Source organism: Macaca nemestrina, chromosome 8 (assembly GCF_043159975.1).
Source record: "Macaca nemestrina isolate mMacNem1 chromosome 8, mMacNem.hap1, whole genome shotgun sequence".
Classification (NCBI taxonomy): domain Eukaryota; kingdom Metazoa; phylum Chordata; class Mammalia; order Primates; family Cercopithecidae; genus Macaca; species Macaca nemestrina.
This window is the reverse complement of record NC_092132.1, coordinates 118,643,250-118,661,956: the sequence shown is the minus strand read 5'-3', so window position 1 is coordinate 118,661,956 and position 18,707 is coordinate 118,643,250. Positions and strand designations below refer to the sequence as shown.

At 40.0% G+C, this 18,707-nt stretch overlaps 1 protein-coding gene and 1 long non-coding RNA gene across 9 annotated transcripts in view; one reads left to right on the top strand and one right to left on the bottom strand.

Moving 5' to 3' along the window:
* Positions 1-18,707, bottom strand: part of LOC139355872 (uncharacterized) — a 404,625-nt gene that overhangs the window by 7,631 nt on the left and 378,287 nt on the right. The window lies entirely within an intron of this gene.
* Positions 1-18,707, top strand: part of LOC105476601 (unc-5 netrin receptor D) — a 571,609-nt gene that overhangs the window by 469,560 nt on the left and 83,342 nt on the right. For 6 of the 8 annotated variants that reach the window (XM_011732691.3, XM_071068401.1, XM_071068402.1 and 3 more), the window contains one exon: positions 7,070-7,102. The exons of the other annotated variants lie outside the window; for them this stretch is intronic. In XM_011732691.3, coding sequence (XP_011730993.1) covers positions 7,070-7,102 — 33 coding nt within the window. The remainder of the gene's footprint in view (positions 1-7,069; positions 7,103-18,707) is intronic. 8 annotated transcript variants of the gene reach the window in all.

The window sequence follows — 18,707 nt, the reverse complement described above, 5'->3', positions numbered from 1 at the left end:
CCAAGAGCATATTTTACTCTGCATATTCATCAACAAAACTAACACACATGGAATCAGTAGGAAGGGATAGACATCACAATGAAGTTGGTATCAATCTAGATGTTTCAATGATTGAGCTCAAAAATATGTAAATGCCACCTGTAAGCACGGTCATTAAGGATACTTATTTGTCCAGGCCCCCAGTTTGAAAGAAAAAAGGGGGAAGACTACATCTCCTGAATGCACACTAATTATGTGCTTTGACTAAGGGCAATTCAGGAAGGTCATTGTCATCAGAAGTGACATCCTTGAGCCATCTGTTTTGGTACCCTTCTGACTTCATCTAATTAACATGATGGGATCTTGAACAATGCATAGTTAGAAGATCTCAATAGAACTGTTTCTCATTTACTAATGTGCATCTCAACTCATAGAAGTTGTTATTTAGGTGGATGTTTTTGCCATTCAGCCATGGAATTCCACTAATTCTCAGATTTCTCTGGGGAAACCAGTGATTTCTCTCACCGACATCACCAATTGGAAAACTCCAGGAAGAATCTCTAAAAATTTCCTATTCTCTGTGCTTGTCCTCCATGCGGATGCTCAGATTGCATTTTAAAAGGGGTAATAGATCTTGTGATGTCTATACAGGCTGGGAAGCTGGGGGGAGTACAGTTGGAGTGAGAAAGCAAGAACTGAACTAACCCAGTACTGAGTGGGATAAATATGGTCTCTGAAGGGTCACTGCTGACCAAGATCTTTAAAAATGAACTGAAAAGAAAAATGCAATAAGGAAACTAAAAAGAGTCAAATCTAGAGATGGTTTATATTGTAATCTCTTTTACTATTTCTGCATTTTTAATCACTGAAATAGTTTTAGGATGTATATAAGAGCTGGAGGTTGTTTTCCTGCATGTTCTACAACCTACATGAACTTTGAACACTCGGAGGAGAACAGAATCCCCACTTGTCATTGTCTCCCTGACGTATTCCAGCATAGTGTTGTTGCCAATGCAAAGCAGACCTCATGTTTGTCTAATTATCCTTCACTGCTAATACAAGGCCTATCTGCCAGGCCCTGGGATTTCCTGCAGCCTTGGATAGCATTCAGAGGGCATAACACCAGCTCTTAATTATTTCTAGTTATGGCGGGGGGAGAGGGAAAGCATGAATACATGCAATACACAGATAATCAATAACCTCAATCTCTTTTCCACCAGTCAGCAAATAATCAAGCAAATAGCTCTTAATTTCATTCCCTCCATCTTTTTCTTGCTGTGACTCTGTGGTTGCAGTGTCATACACATAAGCATTTAAATATGATTTACATGTTAGAGACCCATAACTGACAGTGATTTTTAAAGTATAAAATATATCAAATGAACATTTGTGATGTTATTACTTGTTATGCCCAGACCGTTTATTCCCCGAAGAAGACCACCAGAGTCCAGAGTCAAAGCTAAGCAGCAAGGATCTTTATTACAGGTTCGAACCTGGAACTCTCACTCGCTCGCGAAACGAGACGGGCAGGAGAGCTCCCCCACTGAGCTCCGAGCAGTGTTATATAGTCTAAGAAAAGTGGGCATAGAGTTATTATACAAATCAGATATATGATTGGCTAGTGTTTGAACAAGGCGATTTGGCTAACTATGATTGGTTCCCGCCATTTCTGATATTTCGGTTCAACCTTTGAGGCGGGAGAGCAGGTTTATGGCAGCAAGAGTTTATCTTACTTAAACACGTCTTGTGACCTTGCCTCAGAACTTACAAAATCTCTGGTACGTGCAGAAAAACAGATACTCACAGAACTTACAAAATCTCTGGTATGTGCAAAACAAAATCTCTGGTACGTGCAGAAAAACAGGTACTCACAGAACTTATGAAATCTCTGGTATGTGCAAAGATTAGAGAGCAGAACAAAGGGTGTAGCGGGGGGGGGGGGCGGGTACACATCTATCTTTGTGTCCTTTCAACTTTTTGGAAAAGAATACATTGTGTTTTAGTGACTATAAGTTAGACAAACTGTCGAGAGAGGGAAGCAATCCCTGCAAATGGAGTAATCACCAGAGATTTCAGGAAATAATCAGAAATCCATCAGTGCCATGGAGTCAGGAAACTTTTCTGTGAGAGCCTTGAAGAGAGAAGGGCTTCCCAAGGTGAAGCAACAGCCTGGACTACAGCTTTGAGTTGACCTTGGAGACAGTTAATAGATATATCAGACTAGTACATGGATTTGTACTGAGGTGCTCCAGAAACCAATTCATATCTGGCATGGTGGGACCAGTCATGCAAGACCACAAAGGCAGGCAGAGCAGCTGACCATGACTCGGAGGCAATGTGGAGTCATGGCAGATTCTTTCACGCTAATACTAGAGAATTACTGCAACAAATAAGGAAATAAGCCAGAGAATAGAGAAAGAAGGCAGACTATTCCACAGACTTCAGAATCAACTCTTAAATCATTTAAGATTACAAAGAATGTGAACGGTAAATTCAAATACAAAACAGTTAACACATACCTGTTTGGGGGTGGAAAAGGTTTCAAAGCATATGATTTATGACAAACAAAATAATTAAAGTGGTCTTTGGAGGTAAAAATACGGGATATGACTAATCTAGTGAAATGAAAGAATGGTAAACATTGACTGTAATGATGTATTTGAATTGCTGCTGGGAAGGGAGTTGCTGCCCCATTGGGTGTTTAGTCTACATTTAAGCAACACTACTAACTGAATCTTAAAAATGACATAGGCCCCGGAATCGAACATATCTATGCAGTATTCAAAACCATTGGGAGCAGATTCCAAGTAATCACCAGCTACAGCCTTTGAGGAGCAGCCCTCCGTCTGCAGCCCTCACTCTATGGTTGGAGATGAACCCTTCTGTCCACATGTGCCATCTCCCCCCAGGGCCTGCTGTCTGTAGTCCCAGAGAGGTGGGCTGCATGCAGCTGACCACATTTGTTCTCTAGTTGAGGCTGGATGTGTAGGGATGATGTTATAAATAGCTGCTAAGAACAATGGATACCATGGAAATGGTTCAGGAGCATGGAATATAAAAAAGGAAGCAAGAAATTAAAGGAGAAAAAGAAATGAATCATCACCAAAAATAAAAGGTAGATTGTTCTCTTTCTCCATCATATAGATATATACCTCCCCCCTCATACACACACAGGCAGACACAAAACAATAGCTGCCTTACAGTACTAAGTGACAAAAGCAGATTGCAGAACAATACATAAAAGACAATTTTGCATTTGTATAGGTAAAAATGATAAATCACTGGCAATTTTATATAGTTTCATATCTATAAAATCATAGGGGATAAAGACCTAGGCTTGTATATATAACTTAACAGTGGTTATCCCTTGGTGCTGGAATTATGCTTTCTTCACTTTGTGATTATCTATCTATATATATATGTACACACACATTTATATATATATTATTTTGGATGCACAACTAAGTAACAAGTGAGTATAAAAATGAAATAAATGAAAAAGTGAAATAAAATGTGACAATTTAAAACACTTAAAAATGTTTGCATTTTTAACTTATAAATACACAAAAAGATTATAAGACTGAGTTATAATAATTTATGATCAATTTCCAATTTACTCAGAAGGTACCAATCAGTATATTTTAGACCCTGGGAAAACTGCTATGATTTTCTCCTAAACTACAGCTCAGCTTCCATTGGCTCAAAATTGCAACATCTCTCACCTGCAAGATATAGGAGAGACCCTTCTGGGACCATTTATTTACCATAGCTACCTCAAGACCTCTTAGGGAGGCAGAGACTAACTAAAATTGACCACGCAGATCCCAGATGTGTTGCCCGAAGGTGATCGTGATCACAAAAACCCAAACCTCAAATAATCGAGATCTCTTGGAGTGGGGCCCAGCTATGAGTATTTGTTTAAAAAGCTCCGTAGGTGATTCTAATATGCAGCCAACACCACTAAGCCAACACTACCACCAAGAACCACGGCTCTAATGGATTAATTTACTAATGGTCATTTGAACTTGGCCTTTGGAGAGAGGTAAAATTAAAGCAGAGAGAATGTAGTTGATCAAGGCCAAGTTGTTCCATGGCCCTGAGCCTTGTGAGAAAATAATTATGCAAACAGAATAAAAGATCATAGAGTGGGTACTTCTTGCAAAGTTCGTGAAGTCAGTGGGTAGCCCTCTCTTGTACTCATTGTAGAACAATCTCAAACAGGTATTTCTTTTTGGGAAAATGCTCTATGTTAGCAGATTCCTGTCAAGGTACCATTATTTCACAAAACATAGCAGAATCCAATTTTGATGCTGATGCCAGGGGACTAAAACCCTCTTGGGCACCAGCGATTTCCAGCCATTTCCATAGGAGGATACACGCTGATGCACAAGACATGCTGGACCCTAGCATAACAAGTCCCACTGTAGAGAAGTGGCCGTTTGAATAATTTTTATTCTGTATAATGTCTTTGGTTGCTGGTCTGCAGATTTACAGTGGGTGAAGGCAAGGGAGCCTGCATTCTGGCCCTGCCCTAATTTTTTACATATCAGGAAACTTAAGTTTTGATTTACGTTGGTCTCATAGCAGAGGCCAGAAGTAGATACAAGTTTTAACGTGCATTCAGGAATCCCCAAAATCCACTAGAATTTCTGATTTGAATTGTGACTTCCCTCTTAGCAGCAACACAAATAGGCATTTTTTTTTTAACTGATGATCATGATAATCATAACAGGTTGAAATTGTGTCATTAGCTGTCGATTGTTACATTTATTGATGCCAAACGTGCTAGCTCTATGCTGCATGGATTTCCAGTTATGCTGAATCATCAGTGGCAACCTTTAATGGGAATTTTTATTCCCATTTTACTGTGAGAATACTGAGGTCACACAGAATGCAGACAACTGAAAGTTTAAATCCAGTTCTGATCCTGGTCTACTAAAGCCACAATGCCAATAAAAGTGGCTGTAGAGCTAGGTGAGAGGGGGAAGTGCCACACTCATGCCCTGTGTGCTCTTGTTGTCTGATTTCTCTGTCTCAAGTCCATGGGCCTGGGTTTTTCAGCCACATTCGTTCATTCATTCTTTCAGAGCTATACCTGATAGAACTCTACTACTCCCATTTTTTCGTAGCCTGGCTGTATTAGATTTATTTTTCTGGAGCACAGTTACATATCTCACGTATTTTTAATGGAGTTTCATTTTGCCACCCAGCGTAATCTTAGTTCCTGTGGTTTAGAAGGAAGAAAATACTGTTAAGCTCAGTCAGAGTTCTAAACAGATGTTCTACATGTCTCCTTGTGTAGTTGTAGCAATGTATCACTTTCAGACATCTCAGCCTTGGCCTGCCAGCCTCGCTGTGCCCCATGCCAAATGCTTTCAGATACCGTGCAATAAGCAAAAACTGAGGTTAGCTTAAAACCACCAAAGTCATTTTATTCTGATTCTTGAATGCATTAGCATCTGGACTTCAGTAGGGACCACCTGCTCTCAGGAAAATTAGTACCGTCACATCTGTTCAGTAAGGGAAATGCAAGTGTTCTCTGTTTTAAGAAACCTGACTATGTAAAAAAAAATCTGACTATGATCTTATGAACATCAACAAATTATTATCTTTTATAAGGATTTTTCTTTTTAAAGAAAGATTTGCCAGAAATTACTCTTTACCATCTCACTTTGCCTTTCTATTTTAAAAAATAGTGGCCCATTTGCAAGAGTGTGATTTACACACACCTTGTGAAAGTTACTTCCACAACAAATCAGATGGCAAAACACACTAGAGCTGCATTTATAGCACACTGCATTCATGTGATGCAAGAGCATTCCGTAGAAACCATGTTAAATGCAGGAGTGAGTTAGGGTGAGACAGACTCTATGGAGAACTCAGAATAGAGCTGTGTTGATCTGCCTGGGAAGGGTGATGGTGCAGTCAGTCAGATAATATTTAAATTCTCAAATGTGTACTGTACCAGATTTGCTTCAGTTAAAAACATAATCCAAAATGACAGTTTCACCCCACGTAGCTCGCCTTCGGGCAAACAGAGAAGGGGACTGCATAGGGTTCCCCTACCATTGTTGGATTCTGTGAATGATTAGCAACAGCCTGGATCCCTGTAGTCAGACAATGCCTCATCTAAACCCTAAGAAAGGACTAATGAGAAGGAGGAAGCACCATGCAGATCTTCTAGAATCTTGGCATAGCCTCTGAAGGGTAGTTACCTTGGGTTCCTGCCTTGTGGAGGAGTTGTGTGAGCCTGAGATGGACCAGGGCAGGGGGAATGGGGAGAAGAGGGATAGTGGTGTGACACAAAATAAGCCACAGAGGCCCAGTCTCAGGACAGGAGACAATGGATGGGGGACACTGGGAGCACTGAGAAAATTCCTCAGCTGAGTTCTGACTTCTGTGGCCATGCTAAATGCCTTTCTCTTAATCCACCTTATCTGATGGGTGCACTGCTAAATACTGTTATTATAAAATGACAACTTTTCCATCGAGAGAGATGGAACAGATTTTAGCAGATAATGGAGATGCGAAACCAAAAAAAAAAAGAGTAGTTTTGTAAAAACAAAACTAACATGTTCACTGTGCCATACCCATACCTGATAAGAATGGATAAACAGGCAGAGTTGGGGACTTTTTATCCAGGCTGTGATCACTGCATACCAAGGCAGGATCCCTTTAAATATTTATTCGCTGGTTCATTTTTCTGTCATCTAGAGTGAAACCGCATCCCTTACCTGAGCAGGCTTCTGGCTGTATATAATAGAGCGACAGGCTGAAAGCTCACTGCTCTTCTCATCCTGATAAGAATCTAGTAAACGCAACACAGAGAAATACTAGTAAACCCACAACAAAATAAATTTTGATATGATGAAGTGATAATCATTCTACAATTATTTTTTTAGTTTTCAAAAGAGAAAAAATTTTTAAAAATAGAATGGAAAAGAAAACTATGGACAATGCCATTCCTGTTGTTCGTAAAAATGGAGAAAATGTTTTATTTATAGAGGTAGATATAAAGTGATACAGGAAATATATCTGCTCCATGTAAATTTATTAAATGCAACTTTCTTTTTCTCTTTCTTTCTTTTAGATAAAAAACCGCTTCATGAAATAAAACCCCAAAGTAAGTTATTTTTCCTCTTGTGAATATAATTTATTTTCACATTTGCTGCCTTGCTGTTGTATTTGTTTAGGAGCTCAGCAGAATTGAAGTTCCTATGAAAGATCCAGGGCTTTCAAGGCCTCTCCTCATTGAGTTCAGAGTCACATATCAAAGGTTTAAATCCAAAAGAAATATGCACACCCCTCTCCTCCCTCCCAGTAAAAGTAAATCTCTCCTCTTGATTCTTTCTGCCTGTAAGTCCATTTCTCTGCAAATGTCATCTAGGATTCTTATTTCTGAAGAGATTTATCACATTAAAATTAATAAATATTTGTCAGTACATGCTTTCTTGAGAGCAGCCTTGAGAGAGCAGGCAAAAGCCTGACTACAAGTCTCTCCACCTAGCATCTTACCTCCTGTGGAATCCATGGCAGCTGGGCAGATTAGGACCCAGAACTCCATGGTGAAATAATTATGAGCTGAGGACTGGGGTGTTGGTACTGGCTTAGGCTCCTTGTACCCAGGCTTGCTTATGGGAGAGCCTTTGAATTGTCTTCACTTTATGCTTCCTGTAGAGTTGGAGAGAGGAGATGGCTGGAATGGCTAGCAGTATGGCATTTGACCTTATGCTCTTTAGTATCACCTGGACACCTTTTAAAATTCCCAGTTTCCAGGCTGTATCAAGGCTATCAGAATTTAAGGTGGAGAGTTTTCAGGATCCGGGAATCTCTATTTTTCAAAACTCCTCAGGTGACTCCAAGGTGCAGGTGGGGCTGAGAACCATAGTCTTAGAAAAATGTTTCTCAAAAGGTAGATCAGAATCCACATACATCAGAATCTCAGAGTGTGGCCGGAGCTTGTTAAATTAAATATGCACCACCTCAGAACAGAACAAATAAATTTGAATTCCTGGTTGAGGAGCTCCTGAGAATCTATGTGTTAATATGTTCCCCAAATCATTCTCATACATCAAAAATATGTAAAGGAAGCTAGGGAAACTTCAAGATACTGGGGCAACATTAATACAGCTGTCATTAATAGGAGATTAGACAACTGCCTGGCTGGTTTGGTTGTAAAGCTTGTGAAAGATGTCCCTGCCTAGCATCTCTCATTCTAGTAGCAACTGAATGACTTTTGATCTTTTAAATCCCAGGGTATTAAAATTCAAAGAGCTTGGAAGAGTTGATAGCTATTATGAGCTAACTTCTTTGAGAGAATTAAGACCCTGTGAGGATAGACAGAAATAGGTACCTTGGGACAGGGGTCACAAGACATGAGGGAAAAATCCAGTAAAGCCATTCTTTTCCTATTTCCTTATGTGGCTTCAGGAAGACTGGAGATAAAAAGATATCATTACTTGCAAAGTCTGAGAATTTGGGAAAACAGCAAAAATAAACATTTACACTTATTTCCCTGCTGTCTGCTGCCCATTAAAAAAAATCATTACTACTTAAGTATTGGTCCTCTGATATCATGTATGTTTGATTTTGAATTTATGGGAAGACTGAGTTTGGGGGCACCTGGCTGTGTATATGTGTGTTCATGTGTATGGGAATTGAGGGAAAGAGAAAGAAACAGATCACTGAATATTTGCCCTGTGCTTGTGTCAGGACCCTCAGGATGACAGGTGGAGTAAGTGGACTGTTACCTTCCTCCCGGCCACATGGTGCATGCTGTCCACTGATTCTGTTGTATAGCACAAAAAAGATCATAGGTATCCATGGGGTGGTCAATGTGAGAGTTACTTAGAAATGCATGTATGTGTTTTTAAAATTAATTTCACGCTTAGTTTGTGAGTCTTGTGCCATTCTAATTTGGTTACATCTGTACTTCCAGCCATAAACCCCACAGAAGCTATTTCTAGTCCTTAGGGACTTCAGAATTAGTTTTTGCTTGGGGTTCTCGCTCCTGAGCACCATGCTTAATTGCTGGATACTGCAATGGAATCGCTTAAACTGTTTTAATTTGTGATTTCTCTAAAAATAAGACCTTAGAGAATCAATGTGATTGCAAAAGGCTCCCAGAGGAATCTGATCAGGGTTCTGTAAGCTGCATGGTTAGGAGTGCATTATAGAAATTCAGGCTGCAGTTGTTCAGTGAAAGAGAGGCTTAGTGTGAGACTACATGAATCATCACTGATGCAAAATCAAAGTCAATTATGAAGCTAATTGAGAAACAACCTGTGCCTATATATAGCCATACACATGATCTTCCATAAGGCCTGGCAGATAGGAAACATCACTCAGAGCTCTGCACAGAGTGCTCCATGAGCAGACGGGCAGAGGCACAAGCTCAGAGTTGCAGGGAGGTGTAAAAAGAAAGTGGAGTCTTAAGATATCTGTTGGCAAATCATAATGACAAACTGGGGAAAATATGTGCACTGCATAGCTCATGAAAGCACTTATTGTAAATGAGATAATTTAATCAATTACGTTTCCTAATGTACTAAACCGAATGTTTCATTTTCTGCTTCTGCACATCTTAAATTATCTTCAGGTGCTTTATGAGATTTAATCATAGTTAATAGAAACTTCATTACCATCAAATGTGCTTTCAATAAATGTTGTGTAACAATGTCAGGAGGTGCAGTAAAATATGGTAGGTTCTGAATGGCAAACACGCACCCCCAGAGTCAAACTGAATAATGGTTGCGTTGAGACAATAAGACTCTTTGGAGTCTTAGAGAATGCCTTTTTCTGAAAGGCTGTGAGCTTCTGAGTAGCAGCTGGTTTGGTAAATTCACCTGAAGGGGTGAAAAGGATTTAGCTTTTCCCTGGAAGATAACTCCACACTATGCAGTCTCTCTTCATCTCCTTTCCATGCAGTTTTGTACCTAACAGAGATGAGTGCTCAACACAAACTCAGTTAATGGTTCCAGAGCCAGCTACCTCTAGGATATATTCAGTTGAATATGTCCTAATAACCTTAATCTCAATTTCCTCAAAGTTGAAATTATCCTTTTCTGTCCCTGTCCTTAATCAAATCCTTTTCCCATCTTCTCTATTTCAGGGAACAGTATACCATCAACTCTGTGTATAGGGCAGAAACTTGGATAGCCTCCTAGAGTCCTCTTATTTCCTTCACCTCCCTTTTCCTGCTCAATACCCAACAATTCATCACAATCTGACTCTTCTGCCACCTACTAGATCTCAAGTTCATCCGCTGATCTCCATCTCCACTCTGCTCAAACCTATCCCTTCCTTCCTTCAGCAACTTACTAAGTGCTGACCTTGTACTAGGAGGTGTTCTGGGTGTTGGAGAATCAACACTGAGCAAAACACATACAGTTTCTCCTTCTATCAAGCTCACATGTTAGTGAGGAAAGACAGGAATAAACAAACCAGAAAATGCATAGTGCTGAGTGGTGGTAAGTGTTATGAAGAGAAGCAGAGCAGGGTGGGGGGCACTGACAGGGTTAGAGTGAGTGATGCTTTTTGATGTAGAGTGTTCAGGGGTTTCTATAATCAAGTTATGTAGCCGGACGTGGTGGTTCATTCCTGTAATCCCAGCATTTTGGGAGACTTCGACAGGTAGGTCACTTGAGGTGAGGAGTTGGAGACCAGCCTGGTCAATGTGATGAAACCTCATCTCTACTCAAAATACAAAATTTAGCCAGGTGTGATGGCGTGCACCTGTAATCCCAACTACTCAGGAGGCTGAGGCAAGAGAATCACTTGAACCTGGGAGGTGGAGGTTGCAGTGAGCTGAGATTGTGCCACTGCACTCCAGCTTGGGCGACAGAGCAAGACTCTGTCTCAAAAATAAAACAAAACAAAATAAAATAAAAATGTTTGAGAATAGACCTGAGGGGAGAAAAACAAGGAAACAAACACTCTGGGTAGATGCGGTATGAGCAGTCAAGGCAAAGGAAACAGCAGGACACAAATGCTATGAGGTGGGAGTTTGGTTGGAGTCTCTAAGGGCCAGCAAGGAGACCAGGATGTCGGCAACAGAATGAGAAGTGGAGAATAGTAATAGCTAAGGTCAGAGAAGCGAGATGAGGGAAGAAGACTTTGTTTTGTTATAGTTTGAGTTTGTTAAAGGCTACTATAAGGAATTTGACTTTCACTCTGAGGAAGTTGGGAAACCATTCAGGGTTTTTATTCAGAGTGACATGACCTAATATATTCAAGGATAAACTCTTAACTGCTATGTTGAGTGTAAACCTATAAGGAACCAGGGCAGAAGCAAGGAGATCTGTCACAATGACCTATTGTAACAATAATCTGTTACAATACCTAGGCTCTTAATCTAACTTTAAGATGATTGTGGCTTGAGCCAGCTATGTAGCAAGAGGAATTGTAAAAATGGGTCACATTCTGGATATCTTTTGACAGCAGAGTCAAAAGGATTTTCTGATGTTTTGGGTGTAGAGTACAAGAGAAAGAAAAACATTATGGATAATTCCAAAATTTTGGCTATGCAACTGGAAGAATGGAGTTGGCCATTACTGGTATGAGGAAAACTTGGCATAGCAAAACTGGAGGGAGAATCAGGAGTTCAGTGTTGTAAATGCTAAGTTTGAGATACCTATTAAACATCTAAATGGAGAGATTCAGTAGACAGTTGACATTGGCCAGAGAGTCTAGAAGTCAGAGAACTGTGTGGGCTGGTACCATAAATTTGGGGCTTGTCAGTGTCTGGATGATATTTAAAGCCCTTAGGTTGGATGAGATCACTAGATAATGGTTGAAGAGAGAAGAGAAAAGACCTGAGGATGGAACCCTTACGCACATTAACATTTAGATGTAGAGGAGGTCAGGAGTCACTACAAGGAAGAAAGAAAAGTAACAGCCCAAGGAGTAAGAGAAAAACCAAATGAAAGGAAAATGGTGTCCAGAAGTCTAAAAGTTCAGGCCATCTTCATTCGCATACCAGGATTTCTAGAGTTGCCTCTTTGTAGCCAGTCTTGTCCTTGTCCTGCATCACTTTATCAGATCTATCTAAAACAAATCCTGATCACATTACACTCCAGTAGCTCAGTGTTATTCTTAAGAGGAAGTCTAGAGCACTTATCATGTATATGATCTGGTCTCAGCTTTCTATTTTTTTTTTTTTTTTTTTGAGACCAAGTCTTGCCTTGTCACTTGGGCTGAAGTGCAGTGGTGCGATCTTGGCTCATGGCAACTTCTGCCTCCTGGGTTCAAGCGATTCTCCTGCCTTAGCCTCCCAAGTAGCTGAGATTACAGGTGCCTGCCACCATGCCTGGCTAATTTTTGTATTTTTAGTAAAGACAGAGTTTCACCACATTGACCAGGCCCATCTCAAACTCCTGACCTCAGGTGATCCGCCTGCCTCGACCTCCCAAAGTACTGGGATTACAGGCATGAGCCACCGCGCTGGGCCCCAGCTTCTTTTCTTAATCACCGTTAGGTATTTTCCTTCCTACCCTCTCACCACTGCTGTATTCCTCAGCAAAACAAAGCCGCTCAGTTTGAATGCCTGGTGCCCATCTTGGCCTATAGTTTCCCTTACGTGTTCTGTTACTTCTGACTAAGTCTCTTTCCCTCAGCCTAACACTTAACCTGCTTAACTTATTCTTCCTTCGGTTTTCAGCTTAGATTTCAGGTCTGCAAGGCCTTCACCTTCCCACCCTAAGTTTGAGTTAGTTGCTCTTGTAAGTTGCCTCGGTATCAAAATGTCCCCTATTTTTGTTCTATATTTTCATTGCCTTTATTCGGGTCTGGATTCCCTATCTGATAGACATAGTCCCTGCCATCTGACATACAGTATAGAGTTTTATTCATCATTACACCTGTTGAATTTACCACAGAGTGTAGCATGTAGATATTCAATAAATATTTGTTGTGCTGTGGTTTTCGTTCTTCCTGCTAACTTCTCACTGGACCTTTTAGTGTTAAAGTAAAAGAAAATTGGCCATGCCTGTAATACTAGCACTTTGGGAGGCCAAGGTGGGTGGATCACGAGGTCAGGAGTTTGAGACCAACCTGGCCGATATGGTGAAACCCCATCTCTACTAAAAGTACAAAAATTATCCGGGTGTGGTGGCAGGTGCCTGCCATCCCAGCTACTCGGGAGGCTGAGGCAGAAGAATCGCTTGAACCTGGGAGGCAGAGGTTACAGTGAGTCAAGATCGCACCACTGCACTCCAGCCTGGATGATAGAGCTAGACTCCATTTCAAAAAGAAAGAGAAAATCAAGATTTTCCTTCAGTATAGTCAATTTTATTCATTCATGTAGAGGACATTTATTGTACAATTGTCATATACAAATAATCTTGGCTCTGTGAAACAAGAAATGTATCTTCCCTACAATTTTAACACAAAGCAGAAAGAAGATAAGTGATTTGAGAAAAGTAAGGAAACTACTTGTAATAATCATCTACTCTGTGCCAGACACTAGGTTAAAGCCCAAAATGTGTGCATCTTGAAATCATTTCCACCAAACAATGGCTTTAATGCATCCTTAAAGTCTGAAAAGTAGGCGTGCTCTTCTCACTGAAGAAAATTCCCATTCTGCACCTTTCCCCAGAATGCACTAGGTTCATTCAGAGTGAGATCATGTTGATCCATATTCTTTATGATCTTCACCGGGTACAGAATTCCTCAGAGGCTGTGGGGGCTGCACTGGCAACTTGGCATGTCCTTTTAGGCTATGGAGACTTAATTAGGATCTTGAACCCACAAAACCATCTGTGCCTTTGGTCATACCTTTCAGTTCTCAAAAGATTTCTAGGCTCTCCTAAGCTAGCATTAGGCTACTGGCATTGATGCTGATGCTCTAACCACTCTCTCAAACGGGTTTTTTTTTTTTTTTTTTTCCTATTTTGTCCATTTTTCCTCATCTCCTGCTTATTATTTTCAATTACATAAATATAGCACTTTCTGAAAATTGCCTGACTTGCTTCATCCTTCAGAATCATTCCTACTGTGAACCAATTCAACCCATATATATGTGCAACATTTGTAATTTTTTTTACTAGTTTCTATTTTTTATGATCTAATGTTTATTCCAGCATAAGTATATGTCTTTTCTTACTACAATTTTCAATGATTTTGCTGACTCTGCCCTTAATGGACATGATGGGATTTTGTTAATTAAATACCTCAGACCTAAGCACAGACACAAGTAAGTGATAAACTATTAATAGTATGTTCTTTAGCACCAGAATAACTTGGTTGCTCGTTAAAAATGTGAATTTAAAAGCCGAATCTCTCTACCTCTCAGTAACTAAAAATTTGTAGAGTTTATATCTTCAGTTTTCAAAATAATACATAAAGTGAAGTCGTTTTCTCAAGAGCTGGAGTTCAAATTCTGCTCTTTTTGACCCTGTCTTCTGTTTCAATTTTGTCTCCCCATCTGATGGGCAAAAGCACAGTTCTTTTATAGTTCAAAGATGAAATTACCAGATACAATACAGGACCCTCCATTACATTCAAATTTCAAAGACACATCAAATAAATGTTTAGGATAAATATGCCCCAAATATTACATGGAAAACACTTGTGCTAAAGCTACTCATTTTTTTATCTGAAATTTAGAGTTAACTGTGTGTCAAACTTTTATTTGTTCAATCTGGCAAGCTTACTAAAAGGAGCTGTAAACATGTCTGAATGGGAACTATCAAAAATATTTTATGAAATAGATGACCTTTGTTGCCAACCTTGTAAGGATGGTTAGAATTGAAGCAGATATTGGAGGAGAGAACCTCTCGTTGAGGGTAAAAATTTGGAGCCAAAAGTAAGTCTGCAAAAGTACACGGTCTACTTGAAAAAAATGAGTAGTCAGGTTTGACCAGAGAATAGGGTTCGTGTAGATGAGAAGTGGGCATTGAACTGTAGTGTGAGCAGAGCATGAAATGTCTTGAGCAGTGAAAGAAGTCCACCAGGAGTGGACCCAGTCCATCCTGCAGAGTCATGAAAGGTGTCGGGGTGGCCATACTAGAACAGGGTTTGGGAAGTCATCCACAGGTAAAATGGTTCCAAGTAATCAAAGACTGGGGGTATAGGTGGAGGGGACTGTCCCATGTGGGTGTCCACTGGGATGTCTTCTTTGGAAATTGAGATGGGAGAGGCACTAGAGACATAATCACTCAGATATGTGAGTGGTTTGAGGAGGGAGTGAATGGAAACAGATTCAGAGATGAGTCTTTGATCTCAAGCCATGTCCCTGGTGGTGGCATTACCAGAAATAGGAGAATTCAAGAGAAGAACATACTTGAAGAGGTAAGAATGAATGATGATGATGAATCTGTAAATCAGATGACAAATGTGAGATGTGAGCACAAGATGCTGGTGGTTTTGCCCAGCGAGCAGGAAGGAAATATGTCATCAGATCTTCAGAGAGAAGATGAGGCAGGAGATGTTAATCTGAGACTGTTCAGGATCAAGGAAATCTTGATCTCTATGTGAATGTCTCTATGTGAGTGATTATCCAATTAGATGAGAACAGAGAAAGGAAAAAGGGCCAAGAACTGAACTTTAAAGCCTGCCTATTTAGAACTAGGAGAATGAAGGGTAGTTACTAAACAATCAGTAAAGAACAGGTCAAACTTCAAGAGAATCAAATTTAAGGGGCAGTTTTTTTCCAAAAGAAAGTTTGCTATTCTTGTCTATTGCTGCAGAGCAGTGGTAAAGAATAAGACGAAGAACGTTACAGTTGATGCAGTTGCAAACGACCTTCAAGAGAACCGTGGTTTGGGCAAACACAGACTTTACAGGGTATGGAAACAATCAAATGATGTAGCAGTAGGGGAGTAGTTAAATAAATGAGTATGGGCTAGGCAAATTAAAAAGGAATGAAGCTGGCCAGGCGCAGTGGCTCACACCTGTAATCCCAGCACTTTGGGAGACCGAGGCTAGCAGATCACCTGAGGTTGGGAGTTCGAGACCAGCCTGACCAACATGGATAAACCCAGTCTCTACTAAAAATACAAAATTAGCCGAGAGTGGTGGCACATGCCTGTAATTCCAGCTACTCCGGAGGCTGAGGCAGGAGAATCACTTGAACCCGGGAGGCAGAGGTTGCAGTGAGCCGAGATCGTGCCATTGCACTCTACTCTGGGCAACAAGAGCAAAACTCTGTCTCAAAAAAACAAAACAAAAAAAGGAATGAAGTAGGCGTATTATGTTCTGATAAGTCATTGACAAGAGAGCATACATTTTCTTAAAGGAAAGTATAGTAAAGGAAGTATAATATAGAACCTTTAGGGTAGAGAAAGGAAAATAAAAACAAATAGAGGACATTTACATATTTTTTTTTTCTTAAAGGGCACATAAGATACTATCAAGAGTGATTACTTTTGGAGAAGTGGTAGTTGGAAGAAGGCAAGCTTGCTTTTTGCATAGTATATGTACCTTTTTATACTTCCTAGAACATTTTCTAATCTTATATATGTATTACTTCTCTTTGTTCATTTTTATGTTAACAGTAAGGTGTTAACTGATTGGGAAGATCATGGAACAAGCATTAAGAAATATTTAATGTTAAAAAATGCTTAAAGTTCTTGTAGACAAAGAGCTGAGAAATCAGTAGATGTAAAAAGGCGACATGTTTGAGAAGTTTGTGAGAGAATAAGTTGAGGGAAGGATTTGGGGAGAGGTGATTAGAGAGACTAGACTGTGTTTGTAGGCAGGGGGTAAGGCCTAGCTGTGGAGGAAAAATTTGAAGATGCAAGACCAAAAGAGAATAATGCATGAGGCCAGGTCCTCATGGGGCAGCTCTTCAGGGAACAGAAAAAACAGAAAATTGGATGAAGGAACAGAGGAATTTTGAGTTGCAGGGGAGTGAACTCACATAGGCTAGTCTCCATGTTTTCAACAAGAAAGAGGGCAAGTGAGGAGTAGGGAAGGAAAGGGACAAAGTTCAGAACAGCTGTTGTGCGGAAAGCACTATTTGGCCATAGAATGTGAATAAAATTATTACTGAGTTGCAAGAAAAGCCTAGGTGAGGTTGCATAGCATCAGTGTTTCAATGATGCCAGTGCTATGGTGACTTCCTCCAGCAGGGCAAGTTAACTCGGGTGCCAGTATGGAGAGAGCAGAGAGGAGACACAAGGAAGAGACACTGCGTCATGGTTAAGCAGCTTGGGAGTGAAGATGGACATGTGTTCAAAGCCTCACTTTGCCATTTACCAAGTTATTAACTTGCTTGACACTGTGTCATGATCAGTAAAATAAGATGTTAATATATAATACCTACCTCATAGGTTTTATTTATGAGGATGCAAATGTGATCATCTGGATAGTTCTTAGAGAAAGAGAAGTCAGCATAAGGTTAGTGCTCAGTTACTGAGTTACTGTGGTTCCTGAGAGATAGTCACACTGTGTGATCAGGAAGACACAGGTCAACAACTGGATAGAGAGTGATCCAAAGCATTGATTCTGGAGCCAGATTGCATGGGATTGAGTCCCACTTCTACTTATCAATCATGAGGCTTTGAGAAAGGCAAGTAATTCTCTCGCCTCAGTTTACACATCTCAGTGAAGATATTTTTTGAACGTTGTTGGAAGATTAAAATGAATGAATAAATGTAAAGTCCTAAAACAGTGCCTTCTAAGTGCTTTTTAAGATATAGCTGTTATTGTCATTACAGCAGTAAAACAACAACTACAATAGCAAAATGAGATTTTGGAGTTTGGGAAATTGGAAAGGCAAAAATGTTACAAGATTCTAAAAATTGCAAATATAATTGAAATTGCTTAGCATGGTTGGCCATGGCTAACCATTTAAAAGCTATTTTCTGATGCATTAAAGAAAAAAAAGTTTCCTTCTTGTTGACAGCACATATAAAGAACTTTAACAATAACTTCTGTTCCATCATATTTCAGCATGCAATTAAATATTTTGGCAGGGAACTTTGTATCAACACCACCTCCTGTGCTGAGAGTGCTTCCTGGGGCGCCTGTTACCTGGCCTTCTATGGGATTCCATCTCCATGGCTGGCTGCCTCGTTTTCTGTTTGTCTTACCCTTCTCAGGATGTGCTATATTTATCATATGGATTCCTTAGTAATTCACTTCCTCTTATATATACCAATTCAAGTATGTTTGTTTTTCTGAAATGGGAGCAATGGCATTCTGCAATATCCAATAGGAGATAAAACAGAATATCATATGTTTGGAAAGGTACTCGCTATGTTCCTATGTTAATTCTCAGTCACTTATCTGAATCCTGCAAAATAGATTCTAATCTGGTATATAGTTAAGGTCGTAACATGAGCACTGAGTTAAATTTCCATTAGTAAGTGGCTGACATTAATACATCTTTTAGAGGGGAGTTATGTAAAGAGGAGGAAAACCAACTAAAAAGCCCTTCTATAGAGTCCTTTGGGCACATTGGTGACAGTAAATGACTGGATATGACTATCAGGCATTAAGCCATCAACCTCGTTAATACGCATTCCCTGAACTGTGAAGTTCAAAGGGTCTTTGAAAGGTCATTTAGTCCTTCTCCCCAGCTTTGGCCACAAAACTAAAATAAAATAACTGGAGAGTACTGTAAAGTCGTGCGGTTTTTTAGAGACTTTCTGAAAGGAGATTTCACAATCTCCCACAGAAATACAGTTCAGGTTTTTAACAACCCTCATTGTAGAAAAGGTCATTGTAATATCTAACCAGAGTCCCAATCGCTATAATAAAAGGTCAAGTCCTCTTTTGCAGTTCTT